The sequence below is a fragment of the Pelodiscus sinensis genome, chromosome 25 (assembly GCF_049634645.1).
Source record: "Pelodiscus sinensis isolate JC-2024 chromosome 25, ASM4963464v1, whole genome shotgun sequence".
Taxonomy (NCBI): Eukaryota; Metazoa; Chordata; order Testudines; family Trionychidae; genus Pelodiscus; species Pelodiscus sinensis.
The window spans coordinates 4,457,168-4,469,190 of NC_134735.1; the positions used below are offsets into that span (position 1 = coordinate 4,457,168).

The window sequence follows — 12,023 nt, forward strand, 5'->3', positions numbered from 1 at the left end:
CCAGGGAGGGGGGATGGGGACCCTCAGGGCGGGGGCTGATCTGCTGTCCCAGCTGCAGGTCTGAGGGGGGCAAGAACCGTCTCGATCCTCGAAAGTAAATCATGTGGAGCAATCCAGCCGGGACGCTGGCCAGGGCCTTATGCAAGAGCCGCCCGGAGCATGTTTTCTGTCTGCCTTGGCAAGCAGCGGAAAGGGTCTAGACCGGCAGATTGAAAGGCTTAGCAGTAGCTAGCCAGGCTGTTCCTTTCAGCAGGGGCTGGCCGCTTGGAGACACTCCCCTCCCGCCCCCGGGCCTCTCCTGCCGTCCTGGGCAAGCGTGCAGTGACTCCCCCATGGCCCGCGTTCCCTGTAAGCTGAGCGCTTGGGCAGCCGCCCAGCTGATGAGCAAAGTGCCCACAGCCGGCAGCTTGTGTGTCTGTAGGTGGTGCACATCTGCACATGCCTCAGTGCCTGCAACAACATGTATTCCGCACATAGATGGGGAAAATAGAGGGAGCGCTGCCCATGGCCTGTGTGAACATGCCCGGCGCAGGGAAAGGGCCGAGCCCGAGCCTACGGAGAGGGCTGCAGCATCCGTTGCCCCGTGGCTAGCTCGTGGCACCGCTCTTTCCTCAGTGACTCCCTGGGAGTCGCAGACGAAGCCACGGTGCCCTGCAGCCTGCTTCCTCCTGGCCTCCCCACGCCCCCCAGCTGGGCTAGTCCAGGCCCAGGTGGGGGGTGTGTGTGTGTGTGTGGGGCGGCGTGAGCTAGGAGCAAATCCGTCTCCTTCCAGCGACCCGTTGCCTTAGGAGCTGTGGCGGTACAGCCCTGACCCGATGCCCCGTCGTGCAGGGATAGAGGGGTTCTGCCAGGCTGCGGAGGGTCAGTCGAGGGGTGGTTCAACGGGATCTCTAGGGGTTCCCCCCCCACTGCCCCACCGAGCTGGGCCGTTCCCGTCCACACCTCTCCGAGAGCTATTGGCAGGGCCCAGGCAGCGAGGGCCCGGGCGAGAGCGGCGTGTGACTCACCGCCGGGCAATGTTCTTGCGAGCGGGGGACGATCCGGCAGCTGGAGCTGACTAGCGCTCCAGGGATGCCGTCCAGGGGAACCTCACACCGCCACGCGCGGCTGGCTCGGGCGCCGAGGTGCTCGGAGCAGCAGATGTTGGCAGCTGCTGCTGGGAAAGCGGAAGAGGGTTTGGAGTTGGCGCTGCTGCTCGCTTCATTTTCCGTGTGCAGGGGAAAGAGGCAACGTGGGGGCCGTTTTTCTGTTGTTTTTCTTGGAGCCAGCTCCAGGGGAACAGCAAATAGGAAGCGACCGGCCTATTGGACAGGGAAGGAGCAAGAATTCATTTATCACCCAGCGTGGGGCAGGGCTAGCCAGGGTCCGGGGGGCTGCTTCAGCCTGGGGCAGGCTTTCAATTCGGCGAGTGGCTCGGGTGGGTGGGGGAGAGGGTTGTGGGCTGGGGGCTGGGCAGAGGAGGGGTGTTTCGGTGTCAGAGGCAACGGCGATCGGTGTGGTGACCATCTGCCTTTCCTAGCCGCCCAGCAGAGGTGGCTGCATCTTAGTGGTGGGGATGGGGGAGGAGTAAAGGGGAAAGTTGGGCAGAGGTTAGTCGCCGGTTGCAGACAAGGGGGGCTGTGGGGGCAGAGGAAAACAGGAAGTGTGTGTGTGTGTGTGTGTGTTGGGAGACGTTTGGGGGGGGTGATTGTGTGTCTGGTTGCTGGTGTGTGTGGGGGGGGAGTGTGGGCGTCTGGGGGAGGGGTGCTGCGCGTCTGTCGGGGTGTTCTGGTGCACTGGGTGTCGTGCTGTGGGTTTGGCAGGCGTTCGCCGACGCTGGCCCGGCTTGGAGGACAGGCCGACCCTTCCACACGACGGGGGGGGGGCGGGAGGGAGACTGGCCGTCATGAGACGTTCCTGCTGCCTCGCCTTGATCTCCTGTTTCATAAGCCCTGGCACCTCCTGTGCAGCACAGAGCCTGACGTGTCTCTGCGGGAGACACAAACACCCCCCCCCCCAGTTCCTGTTTTGGTCTGAACCCGTCTGTTTGTGCTTCGGCGGGCTCAGCGGCCTCCCCGGGCTGCCACGTCGTGCCAAGGCGGCTGGAAACTGCAGCTGCCAGGCTGCTGCTCGGGGGGAGTTGGGGTCCCCCCCGTGTGCACACTCGCCCTGCGGGGCCGGCGCTGCTGGGTGCACATCACGGAACGGGCGCTGGAGGGACGGGTCACTGCTTCCTGGTCTCGCCCCAGCTTTGCTCGGGGAAGGTGAGACGGAGATGGAGCTGGCCCCGCCTGGGTGTGTCTGCTCCACCCAAGGCCTTTTCCCTTCATGGGGGCGTGAGCCCAGCACCTCTCTGCCCCCGGCCGAGGGCACGGGGGGGGGGAGAATAAGGGCTGCAGCAGGGTCCCCCGAGTCTGGGGTCTCCATTCGCCACGTGAGGTCTGTGCCGACTGCCCGCATCGCACGGGCCCCCGTGCGAGAGACGTGCGGAGGGGTATCAAACACGCATGCATGTGGGGTCTGCGAATGACGGCAGGGCACTGGCAGGTGACGGGCACAGCTGGGGCACACGGTTCCTGGGGGAGGAGAGAATCCATGGTGGTGGGGGGGGCAGTGGCTCCGGGCCTGGTGCCCTCGAGAGTTGGTGGGTGCCTCTTGGGGACCTGCAGAGGGACAGTGGGGGCTGGGAGGGGAGAGAGCTGGGCTCTCATGCCAGGAGTAGGGGCTAGCAAGGTGCCCGCAACCCGAGGGAGTCTCACTGCGGGGAAACAACGTGTCTGTGTCTGTCTCCTTTGTACGGCGCCACGTGCATTCACCCCCGCACGGCTGCCTGTGTCAGGGGCTCACCCCTGTGCAATCCATGTCCGTCCCGAGCTGCCCCCCGCACCGACCCAGGCACACCCCTCCACGTGCCCCTCGCGAGGTTCCGTGCTGGGAACCGGCTGGGCTGCAGCGGCTGTTGCCTGGCGAAAGGAGCAGCCAGCTCCCCTGCGATTGTCGGGGGCCCCCCGGGCGGCTGCTCTGTCTCCTAGCACGTCTCCCTCCTCTCCCCCAGACAGGTGTTCCCCCACGGCTTGCCCGAGGAGTTCACCCTGGTGATCACGCTGCTCCTCAAGAAGCAGAGCAGCAAGGAGAACTGGTACCTTTTCCAGGTCACCGACCGGCTGGGCTACCCCCAGGTACCTCTGCCTGCCCCGCTCCCTTCCAGCCTCGATTTCCCTTCTCTCCTTTGTCTCTCCTGCTCGGGGCTGTCCTTAGGCGCACGCGGCCGTGTAGGGCACCACGGGGCGCCCCACTTTTAGTGGTGCCCTGTGCTGCTTATGCCTAAGGCCACCACTCGGTGGCTCCGCAGCCCTCCCCACCGAGTTTGCTACGTCTCTGCTGGACCCTGCTGGTGCCAGATGACATGGGGGGCCCCTTGCCCCCAAGGAGGAGGGATGGCCCTGCCCCCCTTGTCCAAGGTGGGGGTGGGATAGCCGAGCCATTAGCAGTGGCCGTGGGGCCGCCCAGACCCCTCTTTGCCGGGGCAGGTCTCTCCACGCCCAACGGGCAGGGAGCCCCCTCTGTCCGGGATCCAGCTCAGCCTGGCGTGAGCTTGGCCCCGCCCCCCGCCCATCCGTCCGTCTGTCTCCTCCCTGGCCCTGCGCCCTCAGCGAGTGTCTCTCTGCACCCAGCTCTCCCTGGCGGTCAATGGCCAAGAGCGGAGCCTGGAGTTCCAGGCCCAGGCCCGGGCCCAGGAGTTCGTCAGCAGCGTCTTCACCGGGAAGGGCGTCTCCTCCCTCTTCGACCAGAAGTGGCACAAGATGGCCCTGAGCGTGCAGAGCCAGCGGGTCTCCGTCCACATCGACTGCAGCTACATCTCCTCCAAGCCCCTGGCGGCCCGGCGGGGCCTGGCGAGCGAGGGCAACGCCTTCCTGGGCCTGGACGCCGTGCGTGGCGCGCCCGTCCCGGTGAGCCGCCCGGACCTCTGGGGGGTGCTCTGTGCTCGCCCCTGGCCTGTGTGCAGCGGAGCTGCCGGCTCCCACTTTCCGCCAGCGCGGGAGGCTGCCCACGGGTGCCGGGCCACGCCCTGTGTGGCCAGGGGAGGGATGCTGGGCCCCGGGACCCGGCAGGTGTGAGACACGCTCCCGCCTGGTATCGCTCAGCGGCGCCCTCTGCTGGTCAGGTGGGGAGCAGCATGGAGGACGGGGGGGGGGGGGTGTGTGTGTGAGACATGCTCCCGCCTGGTATCGCTCAGCAGCACCCTCTGCTGGTCAGGTGGGGAGCAGCATGGAGGACGGGGGGGCAGGGGGGGTGTGAGACATGCTCCCACCTGGCATTGCTCAGCGGCGCCCTCTGCTGGTCAGGTGGGGAGCAGCATGGAGGACTAGGGGGCCAGGTGGGGTGTGAGACTCATGCTCCCTGGCCGAGGAGAAGGCAGGAAGTGGGGAAGACGGGGCTCAGCGAGGGAGGGCTGGGGGGGGGGGGAGAGCCTGGGACCCCTGCCCCTGCCTTGCCCCATTGACTCTTGGTACTGCCCCCCCAGCGCTCTAGCAAACAGCCTCCCCCCTCCCCGGTGCCAGGAGCCCTGCCTGGGTGGGGGGGCTGCGCCGATCTGGCCAAGAGCCGCTCAGAGCCTGCCCACCCCTCCCCCCATCGCTGTGCAGGCCCAGGGGCTCGCTGGGATCTAAGTGGGTCTGTCTGTCTGTCTGCCTCCCCCCACCCCTGCTGCAGCTGGACATCCAGCAGGCGCACATCTACTGCGACCCGGAGATGGCCATGCAGGAGGGCTGCTGCGAGATCTCGGCCAGCGGGGTGAGTCGGGCCGGTGCTCTGCCTTGCCCCCGGTGGGGGTGGGGATAATGGCCCTCCTGGCCAGCAGCCCCGGGAGCCGGCGGGTCTCTGCGTGCCTTCCTGGGGCTGGCGGAGCCCAGGTGCTGTTGGGCTGGGTGCGTGGCTAGCCCCTGGTACCGTGTGCCTCAGCGTGGCGCAGTCCCACGTGGGTTCCAGCCGCACATCCCTCTGGTGGAAACTGAGGCGCAGAGACTAAGCGACTTGCCCGGGCGCCCCTACCCGAGCCCGTCCTTCGACCCTAGACCTCCCTCCCCTGCCAGCCCTGTCATTGCTCCGGGCCACAAGGGAGAGAGGTGGGGGGGAGGGAGGGAACCTTCCCCAGGTGCATAGACAAGACCTTGGGGATTTGCTCTGCTCCTCAGCAGCCGGACCCTGTCCACACACACAGCAGCAGGCCCCTCGCTCATCCCCCCCCCCCCAACCAAACCTGCTCTCCAGAGCCGACCCCCCCGGGGCCAGACGGGCTGGAGCCCTGGGCTGTGGAGGGCGGGGAGAGCAGCCTTTGGGAGCGGAGAGGAGGCAGGAGACGTGGTCGCGGCTCAGACGTCGTCGCCTCCTCGGTGGCCCCGCGAGGGCGAAACCCAGCAGGGCGGTGGGAAAAGGGGCGCAGCCGGCTGGGGCCCGGGAAGCCCCCAGAGGCCCGGGTGGGGGCGGGAGGATTGCCAATAGATGCAGCACAGGACGGGGATTACTCTGTTCTTTGCAGCATCCATTGGCTGGACGTCGGCTGCCAGACTAGGGGGACCGTGGGGGTTGATCTGCCAGGGGCACCAAGGGCTGGAGGGGGCGCGGGTGGCCTGACTCGGCCGTGCTGCCGGGAGCCTGCCAAGTGCTCTGCCTGGCGCTGGCCGGGAGCCGGCGCTGGTCCCCTGTCGGGGGACTGAGCTCGGCAGGGGGGCTGGGCCGCTGGGCTTGTCTTCTGCTCGGAGGGATGGAGTCTGCCCAGGCCCTGGGGGTAACCAGCCCTGCTTTCCTTCGAGCAGTGCCTCCCTGAGGCCTCCAAAACTCGGCGGGAGGCGGAGGGCACTCAGAGCAACGACCTAATCGAGATCAACCCGCGGCCGGAGGGCAAGGTGTACACCCGCTGCTTCTGCCTGGAAGAAACTCAGGTGAGAGGCAGGGGAAGGTCAGAGCCCCAGAGGGCCGGATCCTCTCTGCAGAGGAGGAAGCGAGACAGCAGGGGCGCCGGGAGCTGGCAGCGGGGAAAGCCGGGGCAGGGAAGCCAGGGGACTGGGAGGTGACGGTGCCTCTCTCTGGCATGCCCCTCCCTGGAACGTCGCATTATTTCTGGGCCCGGGTCTTGGCCCACTGGAGAAGCGGCAGGAATAGGAGCAGGGGGCAGGAGGGTCAAAGGGGGGTGGGTTGCACCAGCCACGCTGAGCGTGCGAAGCCAGGCTCAGGGTGGGGCGCGCGTGCGAGAGAAACTCATGAACCAGAGCAGGGGGGAGGGATGACCAGGACTCGTGTGTTTGGATTCTCATGCTCGGGAACGCTCCCAGGTCAAACCTGCGTCCGCCCGCAGGCGAGGTGGGAGCGGAGCGTCCCAGGCAGGGAGGCGCTGGGTGGGTGGGGCAGACACAGAAGTCGTAGGGCAGCAAGCAGGGCTGGCGGATTGGGGTGCACTGGGAACCGAGGGGCACGGTCAATCCCCTCCCCCGTCCCGATTTCTCTTTCCGTGAATCCCTCTTTGATTTTCTCTCCCTCCTTTCTTCATGCTTCCCCCGCCCCCGGCCAAGTGCATTCATGTTCTTAACCAACCCGGCGCAGAAGGCTGGTGGCTCCGTTATCCTGCCACTTCCCAGCATCCCCGGAGCCCGCTGCCAGCCCCCTCGCGGAGCCGGCCAGCGGGGCGCGAGGCAAACGCGTCAGTGACACAATGCAGCCCGCCGGGCGGCCGTCTCTAAGGCTGCCCTGACAGGCAAGGCAGCCTGCGGGGGCCCAGACTCACCGGCCCTGCCCCACGCCCAGCAGGGTGCGAAGGCTGCTCTTGGACCCTCGCCGCTGCCTTCGTCATGTCTCTTCCCTCATCCCCCTTGTGGCCTCCTCCGCCCCGGCACGCTGGGCCTGTCTCTCTGCGCTGCGGCCGGATGCCTCTGCGCATTGGATCCTGGTGCATGGTGCCCGTCCATTTCTTTTGCAACTTCCCCAGGACCAACTACCCCCGTCTATGGCCCTGCCTCCACTGGGGGGCGCCAGAGCCCCACATACCCCGGGTGGGGCAGGGGCTCGGGCCAGGCGCGGGAGCTGGGCCGGTGTGCGGGCATGGGGTGGGCAGATTCGGCTGTCAGGCTGGAATAAAGGGGCGTGCGGGCTCAGAGCGGGGAAAAGGGCTGGTGGAGGGTCTGGCCCGTTCAGATATGGGGCACGTTGCGCCCCTCCGCCATTAGCACCCTGATCAGTGTCCCCTGGCGTGGAACCCGCTCCGCCCCTCAGCCACAGGGAAGAGGGTGGCCCAGGAGCCCCGCAGGGCGATCCCATTGCAGCCAACCAGGGGCTCCGAAATACCAACTGCCAGAGCAGAAAATTCCCCCCTTCCCGGCGTCCCTATTGCTTCAGGCAGGCCTCCCCCCGCCGGGGCCTCTCTGAGGCGGCGCAGAGGGTGCCCAGTGCCCCGTCGGGCAGGGCACAGATGCACGGATCCCCCCTCCCCCAAAAACCCTGCGTCACAATTTCCGAGTTAGCGGTGAGGGGCCACCGGCTTGGAGAGGGGGGCTCAGGCCCAGGGAAGAGGAGGAGGCTGGTGCAGCCCCCCCCCCCCCAGGCGGAGCAGCGGCCAGAGGCAGGGAGGGAGGGATGGAAAAAGAGGGGGGGGGAATATCCCTCTGCAGACAAGTGGAGAGTTTGTTCCTGCCAAGCCGCGTGTGCTGGGCCTTGGGGGTTTCCTGCGGAGCCGGGGGAGAGAGACAGGCTGGCAGGGACCCAGAAAGGGGGCAGTCCACGCGGCTGGCCCTGCCTTCTCCATCCAGACACGGGGTGGGCTGCTTCGGGGGGCGAAAGCCCAACGGGAGGGGAGGAGAAGAGGCTGGGCTTGGCTCTGGACGGAGCGGATAGTGACCTGCCCTCAGGACCACGGAGCAGGTAAATACTGCCCAGGGGCATCGGGCGTGGCCCCCGGTGCCCAGGGGGTGCAGGGCCATGTTGCCTGGCATCCGTTTCCAGGAATGCCATTGCCTGGAGAGCACGCTGCCTGGCGGGTGGCGTTACGGCGCAGAGGCTGGCCGGCTTGGCAGGGGGTGCTGGGATCCCCCATTGCGGCAGGGCGTGGCAGCGAGCCGGTCCTCTGCGGGGGGAGGGGCAGGTGTGAACTGGGCCTGGGGGGGCAGCCAGAGCCGGGGATGCAGGGAATCAGCCCGGCCCAGACAGGGCTTTGGACCACAAAAGCGCCCCGATGTGGCTGGAGCGTGTCTCCGTCCGCATCTCTGAGCTTCCACCCCTCCTGGATGGGCACAGGGCTCAGATCTGCAGGCGGGGGCTAGGGCTGGGGGGGGGGGAGGAGGATTAGTGATGTGACTGTTGCCTGGCTCTCTCCCCAGGAGGAGGCGAGGGCGTCTGCACAGGGCGGCGTGAAAGATGCACCAGGCAACAAGGTGAGGTGCTGGGGCACTCGGGGGGCTGGAAGGATCCTGCCCCCGGACCGACCCCTCGCTGCTCCTAATCTTCCCTCTCCCGCTGCCATTGGACCGTATTGTCTCATGCCCACTGGACACCTCGACTGCCCGGCAGTTGTCAGGCCGTGTGGCTCCGCTCTGCATCCTCCTAGTCCCGGGGAGCTGCCCTGCATGGGGAGCTGCCTTGCCCCCCTTGTGCTGGGTGCCTCGGCTGGGCCTGGACGGGGGAGCCCTGTGCGCTCTGGACGGAGGCGGGAGGGAGCGTCTGCCCATGCACGGAGCATTGCCTGGAACGAGCAAGCTGTGACGGCGAGTCGGGTTCCCCCTGATCCTGCAGCCCCGTAGCAGCAAGAACAGACTCCGCCCGCCAGTAGAACAGGGGGGTTTATTGCTCCTCCAGGATACAGCCCAGCACAGACATGCTGGCTACGTCTACACTGGCATGAATTTCCGAAAATGCTTTTAACGGAAAAGTTTTCCGTTAAAAGCATTTTCGGAAAAGCGCGTCTAGATTGGCAGGATGCTTTTCCGCAAAAGCACTTTTTGCAGAAAAGCGTCCGTGGCCAATCTAGACGCGGCTTTCCGCAAAAAAGCCCCGATCGCCTTTTTCACGATCTGGGCTTTTTTGCGGAAAACACTACTGTGCTGTCTACACTGGCCCTTTTGGGCAAAAGTCTTTCGGAAAAAGACTTTTGCCCGAACGGGAGCAGCATAGTATTTCCGGAAAAGCGCTGATGATTTTACAGGAGATCGTCAGTGCTTTTCCGGAAATTCAAGCGGCCGGTGTAGACAGCTGGCAAGTTTTTCTGGAAAAGCAGATGATTTTCCGGAAAAACTTGCCAGTCTAGACACAACCGCTGTGTCTATCGGAGTCAGGGCCAGGATGCCTCAGCCCCTTTGGGGAGGGGGTCCATCGCTCCCCCTACACCCTCAGCCCCCAGCTTACGCTTTTCCTTCGTGTTTCCCAGCCAGCAACTGCCCCTTCCCCCAAACCAGGTGTTCGTCTCCGCCTCCCTCCCTTGTCTCTCCCCCTGGGAAGCGCCTTGTTATCTGGTCGGGCTGGGCCTAGGCCAATCCACACGTGGGTGAGCCCGTGGGAATCACGCAGCCGAGCGCAGGGGGACAGCGGGTTACAGAGCGGACAGCCCCCGCTGTGTCACACGAGCACATCCGAGACAGCGGGCAAGAGGGGATCCAGGCATCTCCGGGGTCCGATGCCCGTGGCCCAGCGTCCCCACACGACGCCTTGTCTCGCCGGTGTCTGGGAGCCCCAGGACCCTCAGAACGTGGCATTCCCAGTCATGACAGCCAAGTGCAGCCGGGTTTCCATGGGGCCGATTCTCCTCTCGCTCACGCCAGCGCAAATCTGCAGTAACCACACTGGGATCCCACTGGCGGGAGAGGGAGGAGAAGGGGGGGCAAGGAGTGGGCCCCAGGCTGTTATTCCGGTGCGTGGCCCCCCCAGCGCTAGCGCCTCCAGCTGGAGAGAAGAGCAACCGGCAGCCTGCATTATTTTCACCCCTCTTTCCTCTCTGGGTTGCAGAGCTCCCGAGACCCCCGCGGCCAGACAGGCTGGCCAGCCAGTGAGGTGGGTGGAGGCTTTTCAGGACTGGGCAGCGCTCCGGCTGGGTGCAGGGCGCAGGGCCGTGGTGAGCTCTGACCCGCTCTCCTCTCACGCCTGCCCCCCAGAACCAGCCTGCCCACAGCAAGGGGGGCTCTGAGTAGGGTGGGACCAAGGGCCTCCAGGGCGGGTGTCTGCCTGGCTCAGAACCAGCTGCTTCCTGGCAGGAGCTGGCCAGCCCCGAGGGAGCATTCGCAGCCACTGGTTTGGCTGAAGGCGCGTGTGGGGAGCCACAAACCACACGTACAAGTCTCCGGGCAGGCCCGGGCTAGCAGCGTCTGGAGCCTCGCCAGCCGGGAGAGATGGGTGGGCGGGAGCCATGGCTGTAGAAGTGTCCGAACTCTCCTCCGTGGGGCTGGTTATCCTGAGCCCCCCACCCCCGGCCGACAGCAGCCAGCAGGATCTCAGCCCCACATTCGAGGGACAGGGACCTTTCCCGGGGAGGGAGGAGTTGCCAACTGTGCTGTTACCAGGGTCGCGGAGCCCGTGTTTCTGCCAACCCCGGCATTTCTTCTGTGTCTCAGCCCCTTAAAAATTAACCAGCGGGGCTCAGGAAATGAGATATTTATGAGTCTCTGTAATGCAGGGGGAAGGTGCCCAGGTGTTCGAGGGGGACACCCAGAGTACCAGTTCAGGGCGTGTTGCTTAGAAACGGGGCAGCCACAGTCTCAAACTGGGTGTCCCTCGCTTACATGGTCCCCCCCTAAGCAGTCCAGAAGAGCTCTCTTGTTTCACAACCCTGGCTAACCAGGTGCCTTACAAGCAATTCCCTCAGGCACTCCAGTTCCCCTGGATCTCCACCCCTCGCCCTCCGTACTGGGGTGGGTAGTTCTGAAACCAGTAGCCCCACATAAAGGTTCTTCTGATCCCAAAGGATCAGCCCCATTCCCAGGTCAATGTAGATCCCTCAGCTCTCACCCCAGAATCACACTGTGGCCCGTCCCTTAGTATCAAGAATTGAAAGTTTTATTCATAAAAGAAAGGAAGAGGGGGAGAGCTAGAATTGTTGAAGCAATCCCTTGGGTGCGTCTAGACTATATTCCTCTTAGGAAAGAGAAATGCAAACGAGGGAAATCGAAAATGCAAACGAAGCGCTGATTTACAAATCTCACGCTTCATTTGCATAACCTCTTCCAATCGCTTTTTCCAGTTTCTTTCGAAAACGGGGTTTTTTTTTTTTTTTTTTTTTTAAAGAACCTTGTCTAGGCTGCTTTTTTTTTTTTTTTTTCAAATCTCTTCCGAAAAAGCGTTCGGAAGAAATTATGCAAATGAAGCGTGAGATTTGTAAATCAGCACTTCATTTGCATTTTTGATTTCCCTCATTTGCATTCCTCTTTCGAAAGAGGAATGTAGTCTAGACTCACCCTACAGCCACCAGTTGCAGAGTTCTTGGTTCAGGCTGGTCACAGCACTGGAACCAACAGCAGCTTAAGTCCAGGCTCCGGCTATTTCCAAATCATTGGTAGGCCCTTGGTCCCTTTGTTCAAACGCTCCTCGTGCTGGGAGGCCAGAGGCTGGGCAGTAGAGAGGCTGGCGCAGAAAAGAGATAAAATGGTGGGTTGCCGGGGCCTTATCTCGCTTCCCCCACGCAGAGCGGCTCCTGCTGGTCTTGCTGTGGAAAAGTACAGCAACAAGAGGGCGTCAAGCCCCATGGGCAAACCCCCAGTCCAGGCAGGACTCAGTTCTTTGCAGGGGGGGGCGCCACTGCCCCCAGGTTAGTCTGAACGTTCCCAGGAAGGTGCCTCGGGTGTGGATTGGTGTCTGCCGAGGCCTATTGCCAGTCACGTGCTTCTAGGCAACACGTGGGCCAGCCCCCTGTGGGTGTTCCCAGCTGCAAGCATTGGAAAGCAGGGGTAGAGCCAACACTGGTCCCCTCACATACAGAAATGATCCGCGCCCACAAGTAGCATCATCCTAACCAGCAAGCGATAGCCTGCCCCGGGACACCTCGCTCGGTCCCTGGTGCGCAAGCTGTGCTGCAA

The 12,023-nt window shown here is 64.4% G+C and overlaps 1 protein-coding gene across 8 annotated transcripts in view; it reads left to right on the forward strand.

Annotated features, from left to right (window-relative positions):
- COL16A1 (collagen type XVI alpha 1 chain) overlaps positions 1–12,023 on the forward strand; it is a 100,085-nt gene that overhangs the window by 26,314 nt on the left and 61,748 nt on the right. For all 8 annotated transcript variants that reach the window (XM_075908929.1, XM_075908930.1, XM_075908922.1 and 5 more), the window contains 5 exons: positions 3,035–3,158; positions 3,654–3,929; positions 4,693–4,773; positions 5,796–5,921; positions 8,346–8,399. In XM_075908929.1, coding sequence (XP_075765044.1) covers positions 3,035–3,158; positions 3,654–3,929; positions 4,693–4,773; positions 5,796–5,921; positions 8,346–8,399 — 661 coding nt within the window. The remainder of the gene's footprint in view (positions 1–3,034; positions 3,159–3,653; positions 3,930–4,692; positions 4,774–5,795; positions 5,922–8,345; positions 8,400–12,023) is intronic.